At 33.9% G+C, this 27,706-nt stretch overlaps 1 protein-coding gene across 1 annotated transcript in view; it reads left to right on the forward strand.

Annotated features, from left to right (window-relative positions):
- LOC144438700 (arf-GAP with Rho-GAP domain, ANK repeat and PH domain-containing protein 2-like) overlaps positions 1–27,706 on the forward strand; it is an 82,383-nt gene that overhangs the window by 8,217 nt on the left and 46,460 nt on the right. The window contains exons 4-25 of the mRNA XM_078127846.1: positions 359–437; positions 1,318–1,380; positions 3,619–3,678; positions 6,463–6,535; positions 7,795–7,847; positions 9,015–9,068; positions 9,509–9,537; positions 10,150–10,198; positions 11,523–11,635; positions 12,088–12,172; positions 13,387–13,447; positions 16,740–16,793; positions 18,273–18,358; positions 19,422–19,510; positions 21,403–21,502; positions 22,613–22,684; positions 24,034–24,064; positions 25,055–25,095; positions 25,223–25,253; positions 25,774–25,923; positions 26,478–26,539; positions 26,957–27,039. Of these exons, the coding sequence (XP_077983972.1) occupies positions 359–437; positions 1,318–1,380; positions 3,619–3,678; positions 6,463–6,535; positions 7,795–7,847; positions 9,015–9,068; positions 9,509–9,537; positions 10,150–10,198; positions 11,523–11,635; positions 12,088–12,172; positions 13,387–13,447; positions 16,740–16,793; positions 18,273–18,358; positions 19,422–19,510; positions 21,403–21,502; positions 22,613–22,684; positions 24,034–24,064; positions 25,055–25,095; positions 25,223–25,253; positions 25,774–25,923; positions 26,478–26,539; positions 26,957–27,039 (1,518 nt within the window). The remainder of the gene's footprint in view (positions 1–358; positions 438–1,317; positions 1,381–3,618; positions 3,679–6,462; positions 6,536–7,794; positions 7,848–9,014; positions 9,069–9,508; positions 9,538–10,149; positions 10,199–11,522; positions 11,636–12,087; positions 12,173–13,386; positions 13,448–16,739; positions 16,794–18,272; positions 18,359–19,421; positions 19,511–21,402; positions 21,503–22,612; positions 22,685–24,033; positions 24,065–25,054; positions 25,096–25,222; positions 25,254–25,773; positions 25,924–26,477; positions 26,540–26,956; positions 27,040–27,706) is intronic.

A 27,706-nucleotide genomic window follows, 5' to 3' on the forward strand; every position in this document is an offset into this window, starting at 1 on the left:
CAGGTCTGTGTAAAGTCTGAAGTTGAGTCACATTACCTGCATTTGGTTTTGAATTTGTATACAGTATTAATGTACTATTGTTGATGAACAATGACAATGTTTGAGTTTGGATATTTCAGACAAAACTTCCCTGGTTTGAAAGATGTACCATTTTTAATACAGATCAGCCATAATTTTTTTTCATTTATGAATACAGCACCTCAAAAAGAAAGAAGTTTCCCAATGAAGTTCAGTGTGAATATCATGACATTTAACATCTCATATCAGTTGTGATATTTTGCATTAAACATCACAAGAATAATTGATGTAGGCATAAGTATATGATAACAATATATTTGTCTCTTTTTTCCCTCACCAGGAAACAAGCAAACAAAGGATGGCGTAAAAGATGGGTTGTCTTCAATGGCAAGGACCTCAGATATTTTGGAAATAAAGGGGTATGTTATCAGTTCATGTTGTATACCCAGAAAGCAAGCCCTAAACCAGTGTATATATCATTGTCTTTGCAACCAGTATAATAGTTAAATAGAATTGGCTGTGATCAGAAAGTTGTTTTATCAGTGATTGACAATTTAAACCTGTTTTGAAGCTGTCGGAATATCTTCTCCTTATTAACACATACTTCTCTTGCTATTACACTTAATCATAGTCTAGTCTCTATGTTACGATTTACCTCTCCACATAGTAATCAAACTGATTTCCTACACATCACAGATGCCGCATCGTAATCAAAGTGATTTCCTACACATCACCTTTTACAACATAGTAATCAAACTGATTTCCTACACATCACAGATACTGCATAGTAATCAAACTGATTTCCTACACATCACAGATGCCGCATAGTAATCAAAGTGATTTCCTACACATCACAGATACTGCATAGTAATCAAACTGATTTCCTACACATCACAGATACTGCATAGTAATCAAACTGATTTCCTACACATCACCTTTTACAACATAGTAATCAAACTGATTTCCTACACATCACCTTTTACAACATAGTAATCAAACTGATTTCCTACACATCACAGATACTGCATAGTAATCAAAGTGATTTCCTACACATCACAGATACTGCATAGTAATGAAACTGATTTCCTACACATCACAGATACCACATAGTAATCAAAGTGATTTCCTACACATCACAGATACCGTATAGTAAACACTGAAGTGTGATCGCTTTCTTTGAACTCAGGTAACAGAGGTTGTATACATTGTATACTATAATAAAATCTGCAAATAAAATAGATATGTGCTGAAATATGGCATGAAATGGTTGTACAATTATTTGATGTGTTCTTTGTCCAGGATCATGTATCCAAGAGAATTATACCTGTTGGCAGTATGAGAGATGTGGAGAATTCTGTCAAGGTATGTGTTGAGATACAAATTATTATAACATGAATGAAAACAATTTCTGAAATTTTGTGTTAAATGCTAAGAATAAAATAGAAGAGAATGAGAATAGAAGTTTTAGTATATAAGTGTACCTTCTGGTGGTAACTTTTAGAAAGTATATATTAAGTGTACCTTCTGGTGGTAAGTTTTAGAAAGTATATAACTATACCTTCTGGTGGTAAGTTTTACTGTACCTTCTGGTGGTGTAGTTTAGTACATTGATGAATGATTTACTATTATTTGTTAAGTGACATTTCGTAGCCAAAGTGATAAAAGAATAATACAATTATAAAATTGGTGTGATATAGGAGGGCATGGAAAATACCTCTTGTCATGGGGAGGGGTGTTAGGGGTGTTACATGAAATATCCACTCGGTTTGTTTTGATAACATAAATGTTATTTGATATGAATAATTACATGAAATCATAGTGTAATTTTGTTATAAGTCCTGTGTAATATTGGTAAAGAGTCTCGTGAATATTGCATATTATGTTACTTTAGAAATGGTGGTAAAACATTTAGTAACAATTTCCATGTTTATATCAAGCTGTATGCTAGGAACTGTTTTTGTTTTAAAACTATAAAGTTATATCCGAGTAATTTTATCTCAGAAATTTCTTCCAGATAAATGCATGACTAGAATAGAGCTTCAAGCGATAATGGTAGACTTAAACATTCCTAGAGAACTGAATATACAATGTAGTGTCAGACTTTAACATTCCTAGAGAACTGAATGTACAATGTAGTGTCAGACTTTAACATTCCTACAGAACTGAATATACAATGTAGTGTCAGACTTTAACATTCCTAGAGAACTGAATGTAAAATGTACAGTGTAGTGTCAGACTTTAACATTCCTAGAGAACTGAATGTACAATGTAGTGTCAGACTTTAACATTCCTAGAGAACTGAATGTAAAATGTACAGTGTAGTGTCATTTGTATGTATGTAGTAAATTGTGTGTATCACACATCACAACTTGTGCATGCAAATTTAGTTAGAGCCTGACCTGAGGATATTTGTCTTCTAATATTTTATTAACTGGAAAACAAACTGAAAAATATTGGTGACATTTCTAAGTAGTGATATGTGCTAAAAAATGATCTGGATTCTTACCTTATCAACGTTAACCAAAAATATGTGTAATGCCATGCTGACTGCATTAAGACTAACATCTCACTGTAAGATTAATTTCACCTGGCTAGTTAGATATTTGACGAGCTCACAGCTCCTACTAATGCACTGATTACACTGTATATTATCTTGTAAACTATTACTATCACAATATTACATAACTTGATGGTAATATTTGTTTTAGCTTATGGTAATGCATACTTTCATATTTTTTAAAGTGTTGATATCTTAGGATTAAGAAATCGTCTGTATTCTAACCTGGTGTATAATTCACAATAAATGCTTTTCTTCTTTGCAGTAGGTTTTTTTGTGACAATTGGTGCAGTATTTTTCCTTGATTTTCCTTGAATAATTGCATATACATGTACTTAGTGTTTGTATCACCTAAAGCCATGTATGTCTATCATTATTTCATTTCTCAAAAAAAAAAAAAAAAAAAAAATTGCTCTGTTGCACACTTGCTTTTTCCCTTTTCATGTTAGACTAGTGACAGACAAGTATATGTAATACAACTATAAGTAAACTGAATGCCTTCTGTAAGGATAAACACACTTGCTTAATGAATAAACAGTATATGAAATTGCATTAACTGTGCAATTTCAAAGCTAGTAGATATTTTCTGTGCTGGATGAAATTGAGTTGCAAGTGACTCAACTCCTAAAAGTTAATCAACATGTGCGCTTTGTTATCATCAATGTATGTACAAATTTGATGAAATTTGAAGCTCATCCCTCTTACAAAGATGTCTACTCACTGAAAATAATCAAATATACAAATGGACATTAATATTCATAGGATGTTGACCAACTCCAAATTGCTAATCTCATATGGAAGGTATGTATCAAATTTCATGTGAATTATGGTGTAGTTTTGAGATATTATATCCACAGAGAAACAGACAGACAGACATGCACATGTACACACATTCTGACAGGCAATGATATGACATTACCTCCCCTTACAGAAGGCAAAAAGTTACTATTGATATCATACTGGTTCAAACACTAAGTGACATGTAAATAACCATAACTCTTGCCACATCTATTGCATATTTTCTTTGTATGTATTTTCTCTAGGGACCTACAGCATATCTTGAAGATGCTCTTTCACACCCCTATGCTCTTTTTTCACCTCTGGTATGTTAATTTTGTTTGCCAACCATCACTCCTCGTTCAAATCCTCCCACACCTATAATGTGCAATGGTCTTTTTTTTCTTTGCCTTTTGATGGCTTTCAGTTATTTTTTTTTACCACTAGTGAATATATAAATAGGTTTCAGTCCTATTCTGCCCCAGGAATTTTGATGTACAAAAGACAAAATTTATGTTTTCTTGTATTAATAATCACTGCTTCTTTAGAATAGGCAGTCATGCATATTAACATTGAAGTGTACATGTATAGTCTGCATGAATTTGTTTATATACTTTGTGAAAATGAGAAACAAAATGACAGAGTGTTATACTTTGTGAAAATGAGAAACAAAATGACAGTGTTATACAGATCATTATATGGTGTATTATGTATGGGTAGACATACAGAATAGTGATACAAATTACAAATCAGGTATGTGCTAGGGAGTCTATCTTTAGTCCTATACCAAACCTCGCTAACCTAACTCCTTAGCTTTAATGCAATTACCAATGTATACGTTGTACAGTTGGCCCACTGTTACACATTCTCACCATAGAGGGCCTCTATGTTTAGTAGTGAATGATAGCATCATTGCATAAGAATTCTAGTAGTGAGGTGGCTTCATTCAGTGAAGTCAATACAAATAGTTTTTAATACTTAACCTGTGTTGTGATAAGCTATGCATGTGGCTTGATATTCTTGTAAGATTTTATATTTTAACTGCTGCTAGACATTCCTGGAGTAGTTGTTTGCATGAGTAGGTACCCCATATTAAGTGTATTGTTCAATGAACACTGTGTAACCTACTTTATCTTGATTTAACTCACTGACCTATTTTCTCTTGATTTTACCATTACACCTATGCCATTGTTTGACCTAGTGACATTGATACATTTTAGTGGAATAATGGACAGATGCAGCCTAGAATTTCATTGATTTATTACTAATACCGATACTGCATGTTAACATTGAAAGCCAAACAACAAAATTGTGTTCTATTACATTAAACTTAGAAAATTAAAATTGTGTAAATTATTGATTGATATAATGTATGGAATACTAATGTCACTGGGAAGTTCTGTTGATAGTTGATGTTTACCAAATTATTGGCAATTGTTCTCCATTGAGTGGAACTATGGGTAAATGTACTGCAGTGAGGAGAATTATGGGTAAATGTACTGCAGTGAGGGGAATTATGGGTAAATGTACTGCAGTGAGGGGAATTATGGGTAAATGTTCTGCATTGAGTTGAATTATGGGTAAATGTACTGCAGTGAGGAGAATTATGGGTAAATATACTGCAGTGAGGGGAATTATGGGTAAATGTACTGCAGTGAGGGGAATTATGGGTAAATGTACTGCAGTTAGGGGAATTATGGGTAAATGTACTGCAGTGAGGGGAATTATGTAAAAAAAAGCTGTCATCAGCATGAGTTGACATGACATTACGAAAGCAAACAACAACAAAACATAAAGCAATACACATTATATGTATCTACCCATAGATGTACAATGTCATACATTTACTCATAGACCCTCCATGTGGGGTTTACTGTAGAGTAGTTGTCATGTAGTTTAGAAGAGTGTATGGTAGTTTAATGGTGAATGTGTTGGTATATGGTAAAACTTACTAAATTTAAGCAATAAACCACCCCAATCACTTGTGCATACGTTGAGTTCACTGGTCAAAACCCTGGTATACCATCACCAGGGGTGGTTTATTGCTATTATATTATACCAGTATATTGAAAAACTTAGAAACAATGATCACAAGCTTCATTCAGCAACTGAATTTATTTCATCTGCTCCACATTTCTAAGGATAAGCTGTACATTGATCAGCTCATTAAAATTGTACATTAATGAATAAACAACCTGTTTGACTCAAGGAATAAACTTGAAGTGGTTTATTGAATACATCATGCTTCCTGGCCAACTTTGCGACTTGGTGGAGTGAGAAGATAGAAATGGCGACAGGTTGATATTTACAATGTATTTACTGGAACTGATGTCAGTAGACTTTCGGGTTTGGGGATTTCCCACTCGGATTGATGACTGATACTCTAGGACAGGATCCCAGACAAATTTCCGTTTAGATTAATGATAAGTCGGTCAGTGTAAGCTCTTACACTTGCTTCATTTTTATGACAGGACACGTACACCTGTTTCCAATCCAGCCGAGGCTAGCTAGACGTTACTAGAAGCAATCATGTGCAAGCCTTGACCTTAGTAGGCAATGATTTGTACAGTCAAATACATGATAACTTGACTGCTTTTGAAATTTCCTCCATAATTTCCCATAAACTATTGTCTCGTTGACAATTCACAGGCTTCACTATCACTGCAGATTACAACATTCATAGCAGATGACAAACAGTGAACATTAAAATTTAGACTCGTGTCAACTATTCATTATTGCTCATTTTAGACGTGTTTGATGTCTAGGCCAATCAGATCTCTCTATTTGCGCCATCAGTATACTGGTATAATATAATGTGACATGTAATGTTGTGATTTTTGCTCTATATGTCATCATAACAGTGTTCTCTCTAACACAGGTGCGGGGGCAGTGTCATAATTTCTGAGTTTAATATGCCCAAATTATATTAAAACAGTCACCAGAATCAGTTGTCATATCCTGGTCTGTAAACCTCAAAAGTCCAGAAGTCTTTGAACCCTCTATTGAATTACTGTATATCATTAAAATGGAGTTTTTAAAGCTATGGTGCCTAACTGTTAATAAAATATCTAGTGTGGTATCATATTAATGTTTTATTTTATTGCTTACAGAGTGGTGACAGATCCTATAGATTTTTCCTCTTAACATCAAATAGGAAATATCAATTTGCTGCTGATAATCTAGGTAAGGACAATTTCATTTCAAAACTACCATATATATCACAAACTGTGATAATCTAGGTAAGGACAATTTCATTTCAAAACTACCATATGTATCACAAACTGTGATAATCTAGGTAAGGACAATTTCATTTCAAAACTACCATATATATCACAAACTGTGTAATAATCTAGGTAAGGACAATTTCATTTCATACTACCATATATATCACAAACTGTGATAATCTAGGTAAGGATAATTTCATTTCATACTACCATATATATCACAAACTGTGTAATAATCTAGGTATGAGGACAATTTCATTTCATACTACCATATATATCACAAACTTGGTGATAATCTAGGTAAGGACAATTTCATTTCATACTACCATATATATCACAAACTGTGTGATAATCTAGGTAAGGATAATTTCATTTCATACTACCATATATATCACAAACTGTGATAATCTAGGTAAGGACAATTTCATTTCAAACTACCATATATATCACAAACTGTGTGATAATCTAGGTAAGGACAATTTCATTTCATACTACCATATATATCACAAACTGTGATAATCTAGGTAAGGACAATTTCATTTCAAAACTACCATATATATCACAAACTGTGATAATCTAGGTAAGGACAATTTCATTTCATACTACCATATATATCACAAACTGTGTAATAATCTAGGTATGAGGACAATTTCATTTCATACTACCATATATATCACAAACTGTGTGATAATCTAGGTAAGGACAATGTAATGTACTTTTCATAATACTTGTTCTCGGTCCAGTTGGATTAGATACTGTTTGAAATGAACAAATTTACAATTTTGTGAAGTCAGAGAAGATAGTTACTGTTTTGGGTGTGAATGAATTTTGTATCAGCTATAACCTCTGCATCAGTTGGGGATACAATCAATTTTGGTACAATTTGCTCCATGTAGTATGAGTGATACCCATATCTTGTCACATCTGTGACACTTCATTATTGCCTAAATGAAAAAATAATCAAAAACCTAGTTTGGTCATGTCGACAACAGTATGATGTTGCAGGTTTAGGGGTGTTACTGGATAATGATAGTTTGTAACCATTAGGGTAGGGGTGTTACTGGATAATGATAGTTTGTAACCATTAGGGTAGGGGTGTTAAACATCTACAACTTTGAATGTCTTTTGACTTCAAGGGGTGAGATGACAAGTAGATAGCCCTGGTATACTATATCATCTTAGTGTTTCATCTCCATATCTTTTTTTTCTCTCTCACAGATGATATGCAAGTTTGGGCTAGTACAATTATGGAGGCCATAATACACTATAAAGTAAGTTAATCTGTATTTTAATAGGAGTTGCTTGAAACTGTAACAGATGTTATGCAGCATATGTTTATGAAATAATGTAGATCTATTTTTAAAAAAATCTTGAAGTTTTCATTCCAATCAGGTAAAAGTACAATTTGTCATACACATACCTTTAATATCATTTGATCTCATACTAGACAGTCAAAATAGAAGGTCAAAGTTCACTTGTAAAGAGTAATGTATGTATAGCACATAGAGTGGAAGTCATGGTGTCAATCAAGAAATCAAGTGCTAAAATATTATTAGCTCGCGCAGCGGCAGCGAAGCTGCCGCGTAGCGGCTCAATGACTAGTACGCATGCCCGTCGTATATACTATGCGAAAAAAATTGGTGGTTCTCCCAAGGATGCATTGTGGCGCGCAGTGACTACGCATGCGCCTTCCATATACTACGTGCATTCTCCATGCGCTACTGCGGCATATCATCGTATAACATAGGCGACATAACATCACCATGCATTGCAATATTGTAACAGTAGGCCTGTTGGCACGATTATCGTAACATTGTAACGAGTATCGAGGCATCACTGTACCTCAAGGAGAAATTGTTACATTAGTTGGAAGTAATTGATGCACGGCGGTACGCGATACGGACCACTGATGACATAGCGCAGTTTAATTTCCGGGTTGTGGAAGTGTGGTTTTGACATTTATATTGTTGATAATTGATTTTTTTACATGTTCTAAAAAGAATAACTACTTTCCTATGTTTGTTGGTACAGTAACATTCCAAATCATCGAGTTAAATTGAGAAATCGTGATGTTCGGCAACATGTCAACAAAACATTTGTCCAAAGACCAACGTACGTTGGTGGAGGGTCTATGATAAGTTGCTGATTGAAAATGAACAATATTAATCTAATGGCTATGATGGTTTTTGAAACCAACAACTGCATAGAGTGTTGACTTTCTTTACTTCTCGTCCATGTCAGAGAATTAAATGTCATTCAGTAAAATAATTTTTGATGGTCAATATCCCAGGAAAATGACCCAAATCAAGTGTATCAACCCTGGCCCAGGCAGCCGGTCACAAATGAATCTACCCTGCGCGAGCTTATGGGCTTTACCTAGTTATGATATTAAAGGTAATGAGAACTTGATGTAAATGATATTGTCTTTCTCTTGTTAGGCTCCAGAGGGCGGTTTTCCTGATGGTGGAGACATGTTTAAGCCAGATAAACAGGTAAGGAGCATGTGGATTTCTTTTCATTTCTTTTATGAAGTCAGTGTTTGATTTATTCCTACTAATATAGTGTGATATCCAAGTTGAATTTATAAATTTGATGAGAAATAGCATTCTTCAGATCTTGGCAATTTGTCTATAAATGGCAGTTTTCATGAAAACAACATTCCTCGACCCATTTAAAATCTTGGCCATTTGTCTATGAATGACAGTTTTCATGAAAACAACATTCATTGTTACACTATCAGTACAGCAAGTAGGCAGAATCTGAGTTCTTTTGGTATTGTCCCCTACCAGTATAATGGTACAAGGTATTGAAACCTAATAACTTGTTGTATTAGATTGGATACGTGTGGTAGCAGTGTTCCAAAACCTTAGCTGTTAAGTCATTGGAAGATTATTCATTAAATGTTTTGTTTCTTTCCTTTGTTTCTTGTCAGGGCTATGTTAAGATGGAGGGAGCGAAAAGGTACAGATGAATATATGAAGACTTAAATGCTGTTTGTGTTTGTTTACAAGATAGGATACACTATACTAAACACAGATATATACAAATAGTGTGTGACAGAATCAAAGATAGGATACACTATACTACACACAGATATATACAAATAGTGTGTGACAGAATCAAAGATACTATGAACTTGAAAAAAAGTAGTAGAGATTGAGAGAATACCACATTTGATTTGGGAGAAAGAAAGGAAGTAGTGTTCTCATGTTTTATAGAGAGTTTAGACCTATTTGTATCCTACTTATACCCTAGCTTGTCCAGCCATCCGTCTATCCATCTATCGTCTGTCTCAGTCTGTCTGTCTCTGTCTCTATCAGTCTGTCTGTCTGTCTGTCTGTCTGTCTGTCTGTGTCAGTCTGTCTGTGTCTATCCGTCAGTCTGTCTGACTGTCTCTGTCTGTCAATTAGTCTGTCTCTCTGCCTCTCTTTGTCCATCTCTGTCTTTGTCCATCTCTGTCTGTCTCTTGGTCACCCTGTTAATCTGGTTTGTAATTTGTCTGTATCATTTTATCCCATTATTATCATATGAATCCTGTAAATGATACTGTGTCTTCTTTTCTTCACTTGTCAGATACTTTGCCATCAAAGGATCTGTATTGTGTTATTACAGCAGTCTTGATGTGAGTACATATCTTACTCTTTTTACCAGTTGTTATAACATTAGTCTTGTTTTTGTTCTCTTATTTAAGATCTGTGGCAATTTCCAAGAAACCTTGTCCATAAACCTTGTAACCTTAATTTTCTTATCAGATAGAGACACTGAATTGAATAAACTTGGTGCAAGCCATTCAGCAATAATGTTATCAGATGATATTTTTGGTGATCATTCGTGTATTACTAGTCTAAGAAGATAAACCATGTTTTCACAGGATGTACATATGTTATTAGCTAAAACTGGTATATGGCATCAGTATAACTCAAATAAGTCAAGTCACTTCCCACTTAGTGTTATAGATATAGCATGGTATAACCACAACTTGAATATAGACTGTCAAATCACTTCATATGAGTAGCACTTGACAGGCACTATCAACAGCAACAAATCCCATAAATTTCACGTAGAACTGTTTTGCAAACATAACTCTGCTAATATGTTTGCAATCTATCTGGTTGAATTGGAAAATACCACCAAACAAAACTCATGTTAAGTATTATAGAAGTTAAATGTTATTATAAACATGTTGACTGACACTGAGGGTGATAGCGTACATTTGTTCACAAGGGACTAGCCAGTCACACCAAAACAGTCTCATTTCCCCGAGGGCAAAGACTGAGGGGAAATGAGACTGTTTTGGCATGACTGACTAGTCCAGAGGAAACAAATGTACGCTATTGCCAGAATAATGTCAGTCAACATGTGTTTTATAACACACCAAACAAGAATCATACACCACAGCACACTAAAATAATTATGACAAACTTCTCCATATTCAATTATTGCGAGAGTTGTCCCAATAACGGCGCAATAGTTCTCCAAAATACCAACCGCTGTCTTGATTACTGCCTTTGTTTTTTATAGTCTTTCTCAGAGACGATGTTGGCCTGCTCTTCTGATATTTCGACAAATCAAGCAAAAAATTCACTGCTTTGGCTGCTGCTTGCAGTTGTAGTTGCAGATGAGCCAGACATGTTTACAATTTGTTATTCTTTGAAAATATCGTCTGTATTCGTGCGCATATATAACGTCATCATGAGGCACTAGTACATACATACATACATACATACATACATACATACATACATGAGGGACTAGGGACTAGTTCCATCGATTAGTGCCTGCTCTGTCATTTATCGTGGAATAGTGTTAGAATGATTCATAACATGTGATGTCGCATTGACCAATCATGACCGAGAGTTGAGTATGCGGGGTGTTATAAAATGATATAATGCATGGGACAGTAAAATTTCACACATTTGATCTGTTTGTTTGTATGTATCTAATAGGACTATATAACTGCAGCACCAATCAGTGAAATACAGATGAACATAGCTTCAGTCAGAGAAAAACACATTGTAAAGAACAAGTTTTCTCTTACAACTCCATATCAAAATTGTTGGTAAGTACAATCATTGTTGTACTATTAAACACATCAGATACATGTGTGCATGTGGGTGTGTGTTTGTGTATGTATGTATGTATGTATGTATGTATGTATGTATGTATGTATGTATGTATGTATGTATGTATGTATGTATGTATGTATGAAAGTATGTATGCATGTGTGTGTATGTATGTATGTATGTATGTATGTATGTATGTATGTATGTATGTATGTATGTATGTATGTATGTGGTATGTATGTATGTATGTATGTATGTATGTATGTATGTATGTATGTATGTACAGGGAACTCTACACAACTTACTTACCAGCTTTCCCTTGTAGTATTCCAGGGAACTCAACACAACTTACTTACCTACTTTCCCTTGTAGTATTCCAGGGAACTCAACACAACTTACTTACCAACTTTTCCCTTGTAAGATATACTTGATGCTTCTTTTCTGACAGCTTAATTTTTGAGAATAATGATGAAACCAAGCAATGGGCTGATGTTATGGAAGAAGCCATTAAAGAAGGTCTTTCAGATAAGAAAGTAAGTATTCGTAGGTTAGTTGACACATTTATCAAAAAATCTTGGGATATATCTAAAACATATAATTTTATTGTGTTGTGTTGTGTGGTGTGGTGTTGTGTTGTGTTGTGTTGTGTTGTGTTGTGTTGTGTTGTGTTAAATGTTGTGTTGTGTTGTGTTGTGTTGTGTTGTGTTGTGTTGTGTTGTGTTGTGTTGTGTTGTGTTGTGTTGTGTTGTATCCCAACAATGGAGAGTGTTACATTGACAAATTTCAAAGTGGTGAGTGTTGTATTATAGTTGTACTAATTTATCATTATGTGATACCGGTAGTGGTTTCCATGACATTTGAGTATAATTATGTATATTAAGATATGATGTCATCAAATCATTACTATGTGTATTAAGATATGATGTCATCAAATCATTACTATGTGTATTAAGATATGATGTCATCAAATCATTACTATGTGTATTAAGATATGATGTCATCAAATCATTACTATGTATATTAAGATATGATGTCATCAAATCATTACTATCTGTATTAAGGTATGATGTCATCAAATCATTACTATGTGTATTAAGATATGATGTCATCAAATCATTACTATGTATATTAAGATATGATGTCATCAAATCATTACTATGTGTATTAAGATATGATGTCATCAAATCATTACTATGTGTATTAAGATATAATGTCATCAAATCATTACTATGTGTATTAAGATATGATGTCATCAAATCATTACTATGTGTATTAAGATATGATGTCATCAAATCATTACTATGTGTATTAAGATATGTCATCAAATCATTACTATGTGTATTAAGATATGATGTCATCAAATCATTACTATGTGTATTAAGATATGATGTCATCAAATCATTACTATGTGTATTAAGATATGATGTCATCAAATCATTACTATGTTTATTAAGATATGATGTCATCAAATCATTACTATGTGTATTAAGATATGATGTCATCAAATCATTACTATGTATATTAACATATGATGTCATCAATTCATTACTATGTATTATACATAAATACCTGTATGTAGCTGCCAATAGCATGAATAGTAAGTGATGGTTAGAAGTAATACTATGCTTTACCAAGGAGCATACGAGAGGCCCCTTTTAAGAAGTAGCAACTCAATCCCCCAAACAAGCAAATGTTTAAACTTAGAATGTGCGCCTTTTAAATGACTAGAATTTGTTATCTTTCGTAGGCATTACTGTTTGTCCAACAAGAAGAAAGCAATAGATATTGTGCTGATTGTGGAGCTGAAGGTATGTATTTCTAACAGGATTTATGTAATTTGTTCTCACAAATAAAACTCTTAAACTGTTGATGGTACTATGTTCAAAAAAATTTCTTGACAACCCCTTCTCAGTTAAAGTCATTAATGGGTCACCATACAATTAATGGGTCACCATACAATTAATGGGTCACCATACAATCAATGGGTCACCATACAATTAATGGGTCACCATACAATTAATGGGTCACCATACAATCAATGGGTCACCATACAATCAATGGGTCACCATACAATTAATGGGTCACCATACAATCAATGGGTCACCATACAATTAATGGGTCACCATACAATTAATGGGCCACCATACAATCAATGGGTCACCATACAATTAATGGGTCACCATACAATCAATATGTCACCATACAATCAATGGGTCACCATACAATTAATGGGTCACCATACAATCAATATGTCACCATACAATCAATGGGTCACCATACAATCAATGGGTCACCATACAATCAATGGGTCACCATACAATCAATGGGTCACCATACAATTAATGGATCACCATACAATTAATGGGTCACCATACAATCAATTGGCCACCATACAATCAATGGGTCACCATATAATTAATGGGTCACCATACAATCAATGGGTCACCATACAATTAATGGGTCACCATACAATCAATGGGTCACCATACAATCAATGGGTCACCATACAATTAATGGGTCACCATACAATCAATGGGTCACCATAATGGGTCACCATACAATTAATGGGTCACCATACAATCAATGGGTCACCATACAATCAATGGGTCACCATACAATCAATGGGTCACCATACAATTAATGGGTCACCATACAATCAATGGGTCACCATACAATCAATGGGTCACCATACAATTAATGGGTCACCATACAATCAATGGGTCACCATACAATCAATGGGTCACCATAATGGGTCACCATACAATCAATGGGTCACCATACAATCAATGGGTCACCATACAATTAATGGGTCACCATACAATTAATGGGTCACCATAATGGGTCACCATACAATTAATGGTTCACCATACAATCAATGGGTCACCATACAATTAATGGGTCACCATACAATTAATGGGTCACCATACAATCAATGGGTCACCATAATGGGTCACCATACAATTAATGGGTCACCATACAATCAATGGGTCACCATACAATTAATGGGTCACCATACAATCAATGGGTCACCATACAATCAATGGGTCACCATACAATCAATGGGTCACCATACAATTAATGGGTCACCATACAATTAATGGGCCACCATACAATTAATGGGTCACCATACAATCAATGGGTCACCATACAATTAATGGGCCACCATACAATCAATGGGTCACCATACAATTAATGGGCCACCATACAATCAATGGGTCACCATACAATCAATGGGTCACCATACAATCAATGGGTCACCATACAATCAATGGGTCACCATACAATTTTGAGTACAGCTGAACTGACGTTTAGTAATGCTGTAGACATGGTAAAACATCTATCTTTCTGTCTGTCTGTCTGTCTGTGTAATAGTAATAATAAAATATTGTATCCTTATCCAAATCTGGACATCTGACAATTCTGGACATCAGATGTATGTGTCTGTGTCTGTGTCTGTGTCTGTGTCTGTGTGTCTGTGTCTGTGTCTGTGTCTGTTTGTGTGTCTGTGTGTCTGTGTCTACATGCGTGCATGTGTGTGTGTGTGTGTGTGTGTGTGTGTGTACAACTTAAACTCAAAAACCGCCAGACCGATTACCTTGGTATTTGGTGAGGACATTACTTTTGGTGTCTACATGTAGTTGGGAAATTGTTCAAAGCAAAATGATTGCATCTCAGGTGTGTGATTTGGATAAAAAAAAATGTGCATTTTGTTATAAAAAAACATACACTCAAAAACTACTGGTTTGAAGTTTGATGGGAACATTCTTGTATACAGATTAAGAATTGTTCTTGAAATTATGGTCCCATCAGTGATATGCAAATTGGGTCTTAAAATGTAGTTTTTGGTCAAAAATCTTTAATTCCAAAATTATTGAGCAGATTGGGCTGAATTTAATGAAGATGCATCTGGGGATGTATAGAATTAGGTCTAAAATTTTGGTCAAAAACTCATATCTCCAAAACTACATGGTGAATGGGATTGAAATTTGATGGAGATTTGGTTATTTTGCAGATATTTGACACACCTGGCAAGTATGGCTGCCTTTCAGTCAAATTTGCATATATCAAAAAACAAATTGATCTGCATATGTCCCACATGATATGTCACCTTTGTGTCAGGTTTGAATGAAATGAGGTATTGCATGTCTGAGAAATGATGTATTATGGACATACAGACAGACAGATGGACAGAGCCCATTGTAATAATATCCACTTTGGGTGGCTTAAAATAGGGATTAATAGGCAAATGAATAAACATACAAAGACTGAATGCACAAATGCCTAGTAACAAGACCACACCCATAGCAACACTGAAATGGTGATATATATTACAAAAATAACAACATAGATAGTTAGGCAAGTGAATAAACGGCCAAAAACTTGACATGCTAAATTTAAAAACAAATCAATAACACATAAACTATACTGTTGTGCTACAACGCCATTGGTGCTATTTTTTATCGGAAAAATGTAGCCATCTTCTCCTTCAAGATGGCCACCAAACATTGTGTTAAGTCTATGAGAAAGTGATAGATTGTTGTGCCCTTAAAAAGAGAGGGTTGAGAGAACAATGATCATTTTGTAAATATACACATGACAATACACATCATTTGAAGGGGGAACACCCCTCCAGGAAAATATACCTTTTTCACAGTGATTATTTTGTAAATATACACATGACAATACATATCATTTAAAGGGGGAACACCCCTCCAGTAAATATAAGTATTTCCACAAACTTTGAGTTTTGGAAAGTCGATTCATGATTTTACATGACGTAATTTCTGTGCAATTATCAAGAAACACCAAATTGAATTTTTTTCAGGGGAACACCATTGCTCATGTGACTTAGCGTACATGAATATTTATTTAACGTGCACTGAATATTCATGATTCCTAAGAACTTATTTCTTTCAGATAAATAGTAATGAATAGTCAGTGTGCATCAAATACATATTGATATCTACTAAGACCCATGACTGTATGAAAATACCTCAAGTTTATTTCCTAGAGTAGTATTTGTTCCCTTTAATGAAGCAGTGTTCTTCCAATAGCTTGACATGCCCTCTGTAGTTTAATAATGCTGTTACTTTGTTTCAGGTCCTGATTGGGCATCTATCAACCTCTTTGTTGTCATATGTAAATTATGCGCAGGTAGGACTCATTCTATGGAGAATATGTCATATGTAAATTATATGCAGGTAGGACTCATTCTATGGAGAATATGTCATATGTAAATTATGCGCAGGTAGGACTCATTCTATGGAGAATATATCATATATAAATTATATGCAGGTAGGACTCATTCTATGGAGGATATGTCATACGTAAATTATGCGCAGGTAGGACTCATTCTATGGAGAATATATCATATGTAAATTATATGCAGGTAGGACTCATTCTATGGAGAATATGTCATATGTAAATTATGCGCAGGTAGGACTCATTCTATGGAGAATATGTCATATATAAATTATATGCAGGTAGGACTCATTCTATGGAGAATATGTCATATGTAAATTATGCGCAGGTAGGACTCATTCTATGGAGAATATATCATATGTAAATTATGTGCAGGTAGGGACTCATTCTATGGAGAATGTCATATGTAAATTATATGCAGGTAGTCCACATTCTATGGAGAATATGTCATGTAAATTATATGCAGGTAGGACTCATTCTATGGAGAATATGTCATATGTAAATTATGCGCAGGTAGGACTCATTCTATGGAGAATATATCATATGTAAATTATATGCAGGTAGGACACATTCTATGGAGAATATGTCATATATAAATTATGTGCAGGTAGGACTCATTCTATGGAGAATGTCATATGTAAATTATATGCAGGTAGGACACATTCTATGGAGAATATGTCATATATAAATTATATGCAGGTAGGACTCATTCTATGGAGAATATGTCATATGTAAATTGCATGTATATCTCTGATATGCATGAACTGATTTCAACCAAACCTTGTACAAATGTCAGATGCTATAGTCTGCATATACACATCACTTCGTTTCACAACACCAATGATAACAGCAAAATGGCAGCCATATTTGTTATAAATATTCACATTTGGCCGATAACTCTTGATGCTTAACAGATAGAGACCATATTCAAGTGCCTTCGTAGTGCTTATCAATGATGAGCTTTCTAATGACACACTGACTTTTGACCTTGACCTTCATCTTCAGGGTCAAATAGTTATGTCTTCCTATTTTGAAATCATTAAGATAATATAAATATTAATGCTAGTGTGCCTGAAATTGTCAAGGATCTACACATGATAGATAAGAAATGAAGAACCCTTTCAGGTTTTGTCAGTGTATCTTTTTGATTGCCTTAAAGGCCATACCATAGTTGTTGTCCTTTTTGGACTGAAAGCCTGTGACATAATGTACAAACTAAAGAACCTGTTGTATTTACACATAGTTAGACTATACACATGTTATCAATGTGTTTATTTACACATAGACTATACACATGTTATCAATGTGTTTATTTACACATAGTTAGACTATACACAAATTATCAATGTGTTTATTTACACAGTTAAACTATACACAAGTCGTTAATGTGTTATTAGATTAACCTTAGTATTCCTTTATATACACTACTAGGGTACCACCGTGGTTTAGGTGTTGAAATTTCCAAAGTCCGATCACTACGCATGGATATATTGTCATTGACACCAAATATACAACAGGTGAGTGATGAATTTAAAGTTAGGAAGCTGTAGGCACCACCAATTTGCCTGTCTGTCTGTCTGTCTGTCTGTCTGTCTGTCTGTCTGTCTGGTTCATCTGTTGTGTCTGTCAGTCATGTATGTACATGTATGTATGTATACATGTATGACTTGAGTGTGTGTATGAGTGTGCATGCACGCATGTGTGTGTGTGTGCATGCATGCATGCATGCGTGCATGTCTGTCTGTCTGTCTGTCTGTCTGTATGTCTGTCTGTATGTATGTCTGTCGCTTGTGTGTCAGTCTGTGTAGTTGTTAGCTCTGGAAATATACACTTTGAGGTTTCCGACACATCTTCATCCATCTCCATTATGTTTCCTCCCTATCTACAAGCCTGAGATTGTGCACAGATGTCATGCACATAGATTTTCAGTAAAAAAAACCCACCCATACCCTTTGCTAATGACTGTTAAAAATACAGAAGTAAATTCACTGAAATTCAACCTACGTTTGGTCTGTTCTGTCATTCCTTGTCTAATGTTTGCTGGAGCTACAATATGGACAGTATAACACAGTGTAATCATGCACAAGGTTGTGCACAAGTGCAATATTGAGCTAATCTGTTTGTATGACTTACTGTTTGCTGTTTTGTGGCTGGAGTGAACATCAGTCAAGAAATGACAGACTAGATAAGACATTGGTTGAATTTAGTATTTTCTATTGTCATTAGCAAGGGTGTGGGTGGTTTTTATGCCAAAAATCTGTGTGCATGCATGAAATCTGTGACAGTCTTGTGTTTTCCTTATAGGAGGAACCATAGAAGAGAAACAAAGATATGTCGGAGTTAACAAAGCTCATATATCCAGAGCTATATATGTGTTTGTGTGTCTTTCAGATTAGGTGTATAGATATCATATGAGAAACATGTGATATGTCGCCCTCTATAGTGTAACTAAGATTTCACATTTATATAGGCTTACTGATAGATGCATGGGTTCTAAGATTTCATATTTATGTAGACTGATTTGTCCATATATGCAAATTAACACTGATCCATTTTACTTTCCATCGTTGTTGTCATCAGCTTCTACTAAAGATTGGTAATCAAAAGGCCAACTCAGTATGGGCAGGTTTACTCAACCCTTCTGATAGAATTAAACCAGCAGCTGCAGAGTAAGTATTTCTTTGACATCATTTCAGTTTTTAAACCCCTTTGTTTTATTTCCTGTAATTGCTAAACACAGAGGGTCTATAGATAAACCAATAGTAATAGTCTTGTAATTGCTAAACACAGAGGGTCTATAGATAAACCAATAGTAAGAGTCTTGTAATTGCTAAACACAGAGGGTCTATAGATAAACCAATAGTAAGAATCTTGTAATTGCTAAACACAGAGGGTCTATAGATAAACCAATAGTAATAATCTTGTAATTGCTAAACACAGAGGGTCTATAGATAAACCAATAGTAATAATCTTGTAATTGCTAAACACAGAGGGTCTATAGATAAACCAATAGTAAGAATCTTGTAATTGCTAAACACAGAGGGTCTATAGATAAACCAATAGTAATAGTCTTGTAATTGCTAAACACAGAGGGTCTATAGATAACCAATAGTAAGTGTCTTGTAATTGCTAAACGCAATCAATCAATTAATCACATTGAAAGAGGATCAAACTCAGAGCTTTTTGTTTTGTAGTGCAACATGGTTACAGCACACTAGCAGACGATACGTTACGATATGATATGATACAATAGGATACGATACCATACCATACTTATATATAATCTCTCAGCATTCCAAATGAGTGCTACATCATCGAGGACGAATGATTCCCCTCATGTCGGCTGTATCCCTCCTAGCCGATAGGATAGCTGATATATAGGGGAATCATGATTCCGAGATGATGTAGCATGAATGAGAAATATCGGGAGATCATTTATTTATTATATACATAGACCCACTATTTTTTTTCTATTATGATGACAATTTTAAACTAAAATATTCTGAAATTTACGCTGAACACGCATCAATTTTATGAAGTGATGGGGCTACAGCGCTCAGCTGTTCATTCAGTTTTCAGAATGTAGACGCCATTGCGACAGCTGCTGTTGCTACTACTACTAATGTATATGTTGAGATCAGTAAAATTACACCACAGACTTTCAGGTAGGGAACATTTTGCCAATGATGGGACGTTTGTCAAGAGCAGTGATTAATTCTTTGACAAAATATAGACACTTTCATCAGAAAAAATGAGATATCGAGAGACTGGCTAACAAACGGATGCCTACACCGGTAATGCATAGAACTTGGCACAGAGTCATACGCTAAAAACATCAACACTGGCAAGTTACAATGTTGAAAACATTGTGAAATTTTCAAAAACACATTGTCAAAAGTCGTTCAAAAGTTCTATCAATAGTTGAATTTAATGGACAACGATTTCACTGCGTTGTGCAACTATTACAACTGGAAGTTTTTACAATGTTGATGTTAGCATGTCTACGTACTTTAGTGGCTGTACGAAAGGCGATAATTGCATCCAAAAGAGGTGCATTTGTTCACTGTTTACACTGATGATGATGATGATGATGATGATGGTTGATGTTCGGCAATCCATGAATGGCAAGGAAACTATATTTTCAAACAACAACATCGTAACTCTACAGGTTGATGATGTTTACAAATAATTCAAAGTAGTTGCGACCATATTACTATAGTGTGACGTCAAAGTATAGTAATATGAAATGTATGGATTTCATATTACTATACTTTGACGTCACACCATAGGAATATGAGGGTCTATGTATTTAATAACGAACAATATCTTTTATTACCTGATCAAAAAGAGAAGAGAAAAATGACATCAGAAACGTAAATACATAAGAAGCTAAAAATGAGATTGGATAAAACCTTGGTGTAAAATTCAACTTTCAACAGAGGCAGTATACTTCATTTTCTGTAGTAATAGTGATATACCATATAGAATGACTTTTTATCACCAGTTACAGCTATTCCAGCTTCAATCAATGTTATCATGTTGTATTTCTCTTTTTTCACAGAGAACACAGGAGAGTGTTTATTGAGAACAAATATAGGAATAAAAGGTTTTTGAAAACTCACCCAATAAAACAAAGAGACGGACAAACAGCCCTTGATGAGGTAATGTGCTCACGGATATATTTGTGACTTGTACATGAATCCATGAAGTACAAACTATTATATTTTGTGACTTGTACATATATGAATCCATGAAGTACAAACTATATTATATTTTGTGACTTGTACATATATGAATCCATGAAGCACAAACTATTATATTTTGTGACTTGTACATAAAAATATGAATCCATGAAGTACAAACTATATTATATTTTGTGACTTGTACATATATGAATCCATGAAGCACAAACTATTATATTTTGTGACTTGTACATATATGAATCCATGAAGCACAAACTATTATATTTTGTGACTTGTACATATATGAATCCATGAAGTACAAACTATTATATTTTGTGACTTGTACATATATGAATCCATGAAGTACAAACTATTATATTTTGTGACTTGTACATATATGAATCCATGAAGTACAAACTATTTATATTTTGTGACTTGTACATATATATGAATCCATGAAGTACAAACTATTATATTTTGTGACTTGTACATATATGAATCCATGAAGTACAAACTATTATATTTTGTGACATGTACATGAATCCATGAAGTACAAACTATTATATTTTGTGACTTGTACATATATGAATCCATGAAGTACAAACTATTATATTTTGTGACTTGTACATGAATCCATGAAGTACAAACTATTATATTTTGTGACTTGTACATATATGAATCCATGAAGTACAAACTATTATATTTTGTGACTTGTACATGAATCCATGAAGTACAAACTATTATATTTTACTCTACTTTGTGTTATCATTAAAATGTGTCACTTCATTGCTCTTTGATGGATGGGTATTTAAAGTACAAAGTGGACAAACATGCTGTATTCTGTTGATGACCTCTGACTTATGAACTCTGACCTTTCCTCACACTAGGCAGGTGTCATCACTTTTTTTATTTTTATCCATGAAACACAAAGAGTGATATTACTGTGATTATTTCTGGGTAGAATTACACAATGATTTTTTTGACAATGCATGAGTATTTCAAGTGCATAGGTATCATAAATTATATGCAATTAGTTCCTTGTTCTGACAGGAAATTGTGAACAGTAACTTGTATTTGTTTATTTGACAGGCCCTGATTGCAGCAGCTACATCTGATGATTGTCTGACAGCAGTAACACATATGGTATATTCAGGAGCAGATGTAAGTATTATGTGTCTAATTTATGTTGTGTATATTAGAATGTCTCCAATTATTTGTTGATTAACCAACAGATTGGAAAATGTTTGTACTTCCATACAGTAATGTCACATGTTTTGTGAGGTGATTTTGAACCAGGAAGTTACTACTACTGTGAAATTCAATGAAAGAAATTCCATGGAAACCAAGCTGTGTATCTTATTATTAGCTGACATGGCACAGGTTCAGGTCACAGTATAACTACCATCTGATATCATTGTAGTTAATTTTAACATATAAAATAAAAAAAAGGATTTCTCTCGCAATATCTCTCAAGTGCAATTATGGTGGGTAACCACGATTAAAATTCAATATCTCTCAAGTGCAATTATGGTGGGTAACCACGATTAAAATTCAATATCTCTTAAGTGCAATCATGGTGGGTAAACCATGATTAAAATTCAATATCTCTTAAGTGCAATTATGGTGGGTAAACCATGATTAAAATTCAATATCTCTCAAGTGAATATGGTGGGTAACCATATTTTAGAGGCCTACTGTAGATTAAAATTCAGGTGTAAAAACTGGTTGTTTGGCAGAGATATAGGAAAAGTTTGTAAAAAATGATCCCATGTAATCCTTATATTAATAGATAACACTAATGTGGTGGCCCAGGATTGAAACATGGCCCTTTAAGAATTGTACAAGGGGAGTGTGAAATTATTAGTCTAGTGACTGACAGTACCATACTACCTAATGCAAAAAACAGTGAAATCAGATGTGAAACACTAAAGGAATATTTTGTTTTTGTAGTAAATTTAGTGTTACAGTAGTAGTTCTTTTCACTAAATGTCTGACATAAACATCAGCTGAACATAGCTTTTACAAATACACTTACTGTATTGAAAATTTTGTGATTCTTTTGAGAAGTTGAAAATAAAATCGCAGAGAAAGAGCAGACACTATGGTTTAACAGGCATGATCAAATAAATATCTTGTGGCGAAAAATGTTTTCTGAAATATAAAAGGTATTCATTTTATGAAATTTGAAAATATTGTAGTTTTCAAAACAGCCAAAATGACTCTCTCTTATTTTGTGTTGGCTTTCAGTGACTTTTATTTTTTGCATAAATTCATCGTGTTCTTAGTAATAATGTATCCTACCTGATGCAATGATGTATCACTGGTTCATTAATACATATTATTCAGGAATATCTAGTCATAACATAGCAAATAACTGATTATTATCTTAAAAACTAGAACTGTACTTCCTATTGGAGTTAGAGGAGAAGTGCTGAGTTAAATATCACACAATGAGCAATGGAATTCAAAGAATAGAAACTTCCTAAATTTGTTATAATGAATTTTTTCAGGTGACAGCTACAAGTGAACTAGGACTCACTGGTAAGTTGTTCTCATGTTTTTTAGTGTCATTGTGTTCCTGTTTTTACCTTGTTCAAGTAGAATGTGCCTTTGTGACCAATGTCTGTCAAAATTTAAGTTCTCACAATCTCTCTCCAAAATTTGCCATATGATAATGATAGCTTGTTTCGGATCCTTGTGAAATAATAAAAGAAATGTTGGTGTTCACCATATTGTTTCCAAGGAAACAGACGATATTTTATTTTTCCATAAAAGAGGTCGCATATATATCCCTGATATTTTTCCATGATTTGAACTGAGAAGGGATGCAAGTTTTTCTGAACGAAGTAACAACAAAAGTTTCATATTTTTATTGCAAAGGTTTATACTACATTTAAATATAAAATATGTTTTTTAGTCAGCAGTCCTAAATGATAATCTGGTTAGATTTTGTTTACTGTAACTCCATATCTGTATTACTATTCACATCATAAAGCCAAGGTCTTGTCTTTGACTAGAATTTAGAGTGAGGATTTTAGCTCACTTATTCCCAAAATCACAAAATTTTCATAAACATCTTTTTGACTGAGGACTTCTGTTTGACCACATTGTCACATTAAATCACAGTTTGTCTATCATAGAGTAATTTAACACTGTACACATTGATAACCAGTAGACATTTGACATTTTTATCCTCAGTGTACATCGTCAGGGTTATTTCTATTGTAAATTCCACAGTAGCTGGTGTAGGCTGTCTACATGGTCTAAGCTTCCTATGATGAGATTTAGCTATGGACTATTTATCAACTAGATTGTATTTCAACAAAGGTCAAAGGTCACTAGTATACTTGCCCTCTGTTGAATTATGACTTGTCAATACCAAACCAACACATCAATGCTGTATGACTTTAAATATGGAGATAACAATATATTTATGTCAGAAGACTTCTACCTACCACAACACACATCAATATAGCAATATTGTTAATAATTGGTCATAAACCAATCAACATGTTTCAATTTTTCTTTTAGCCTTTGAAGTTGCAAAAGAAAATAACCAGCCTTTAATTATGGTAAGCTTATTTTAATTTTAAATCGTTTGGTTTGAAATCAACTTTATTCTTGGTGAGAAAATAAAACTTCAAACTAACCTTAAACATAAAGGTCAGGGACTAACCATGTTGTAATATCTGTTTGCAGGAGTTTCTAATCCAAAATGGCGGTGTAGGAGGTATGTGCAATTTCTACATTAATAATATTTACTTACCAGAACTTTGTTTCCCTGGACTTTCGTGTAGGGTCTATGCTGGAATGTTTGGCATTAATAGGGACTTTAGGACTAGGAGATGATTAGTTTAACTAGAAGCTTTCATTCAGAATAAAATCAAACTGAGAGATGCAATAATTTGACTTCAAAGCAGTCAGTTTATATTGAATGTTGTTGTGAAGATGGCCCAAGCAAAGCAATATTTTTCTCTTTTTTTTATTACTGAGTTGTTAAAATTGGAAGATAGTGCCATGTTCTGTTTAGATAAGAATTTAGTAACAATGTCAGGGTGTCTCTAAGTTATCCTTAGAATAGACATGTGTTGAAATAGAGAACATTGAAAGGATACCTCAGGATATATCACAATAAAAGTCTGACAAAGAAACCTTTGATGTATTTTGTGCTGAGCCAGGCAACTACAAATTGAAAGGCAAAATTTCTGCCTGTGTTGTTGTATTTTGCTCTTACAAATTTTCATTGTTAGGTTTTGGGAGTCCATCCAGAGGTGATGACAGTCCTCGCTTAGAGCCAAGACCAGTTCACCACCCTGTTGTACCATCACCTGTTGTAGCAAATATCCCTGAATGTACCAAGCTATCCAACTATCTATACAAAACTGGTGCTAGTAGGAAAGGTATTCTACACAAGTTTTTAAGCCTGGAAAATTGAATTAATTGAATGATTATCTGTAAGATTGTGAAAATAAATCCATACTGTATTTGAAGCAGAGTAGCCTTTTGGTCATTGTATAAGTAACAAATGAAACTACAGTCTGTTTGAGATTGGTTAAATATAACAAATCAAATTGTAGCTTGTTGGTGATTGGTTAAATATAACAGATCAAATTGTAGCTTGTTGGTGATTGGTTAAATATAACAAATCAAATTGTAGCTTGTTGGTGATTGGTTAAATATAACAGATCAAATTGTAGCTTGTTGGTGATTGGTTAAATATAACAAATCAAATTGTAGCTTGTTGGTGATTGGTTAAATATAACAGATCAAATTGTAGCTTGTTGGTGATTGGTTAAATATAACAAATCAAATTGTAGCTTGTTGGTGATTGGTTAGATATAACAAATCAAATTGTAGCTTGTTGGTGATTGGTTAAATATAACAAATTGTAGCTTGTTGAATAAATCAAATTAGTTTGTGTAATTTATTTTTATATATCTTACTTTATTCACAGACTTTCAGAAAAGATGGTGTGTGTTTGACAATGGAACATTAACTTATTATTTAGATGAAAAGGTATGTTTTACAGTCATCAATAGCTTTAACAGAATATCATTCTCAGAAAAACATGTGTTGTAATAACATATGGATGTAGTAATATTAATGTATACTTCATTATTCAAATACAAATTTTGAAGTTGAATGTGTTTGCCTCTGTGCACCCTATAGTTGTAGTATTAAGTCCACACACACACACACACACACACACACACGCATGCACACACGCACACATGCACACACACACACAACACACACACACACACACACATGCACACAAACAAACAGACAAAGCTATGTATATTTAATTTACCTCTTTATGTAAGATAATTAGTTTGCTATAGTAAGTTGATCAATCAAGGAAATTCAAAGTTAAGTGAAATTTTTACCCAGTTACATATCTGTATTTCTTCTTCCAATTGTTTCTTTAAATAGACAACAGTTGCTAAAAACAGTGTAGAAGCATGTGATATATTAAGTGTATCGTCCAAAGACCTAGAGTTTGCAACCAAACTTGGGTAAGTTTTAGATAACCTTTTCACTTTCACTCCTTTCTGCTAATTTTTATCTTCATTCTGTTAAAATGAAAGTATGTTCTTTTGATCCAGGCAATGAGAGTTTAAGTTAAAAATGATTATCTATGATGAAAAGGAGAATTGCTAATATGTAACATATTCGCTATGAGTGAATTTGTTATATGTAGCACATATGCTTTGAGAGAATAGGTAATATGTAACATGTTCACTATGACAGAAAGGGTAATATGTAGCACATTTGCTGACAGAATCACATTTGCTTGGAGAAAATGCGTAATGTGTAGCATGTTTGCTAAGAGAAAGAATGGGTAATATGTTGTACATTTACTTAGAGTGAATGGGTAATATGTAGCATACTTGCGTGGAGTGAATGGGTAATATGTAGCATACTTACTTGGAATGAATGGGTAATATGTAGCATACTTACTTGGAGTGAATGGGTAATATGTAGCATACTTACGTGGAGTGAATGGGTAATATGTAGCATACTTACTTGGAGTGAATGGGTAATATGTAGCATACTTACGTGGAGTGAATGGGTAATATGTAGCATACTTACTTGGAATGAATGGGTAATATGTAGCATACTTACTTGGAGTGAATGGGTAATATGTAGCATACTTACTTGGAATGAATGGGTAATATGTAG

This window comes from Glandiceps talaboti, chromosome 8 (genome assembly GCF_964340395.1).
Source record: "Glandiceps talaboti chromosome 8, keGlaTala1.1, whole genome shotgun sequence".
Taxonomy (NCBI): Eukaryota; Metazoa; Hemichordata; class Enteropneusta; family Spengelidae; genus Glandiceps; species Glandiceps talaboti.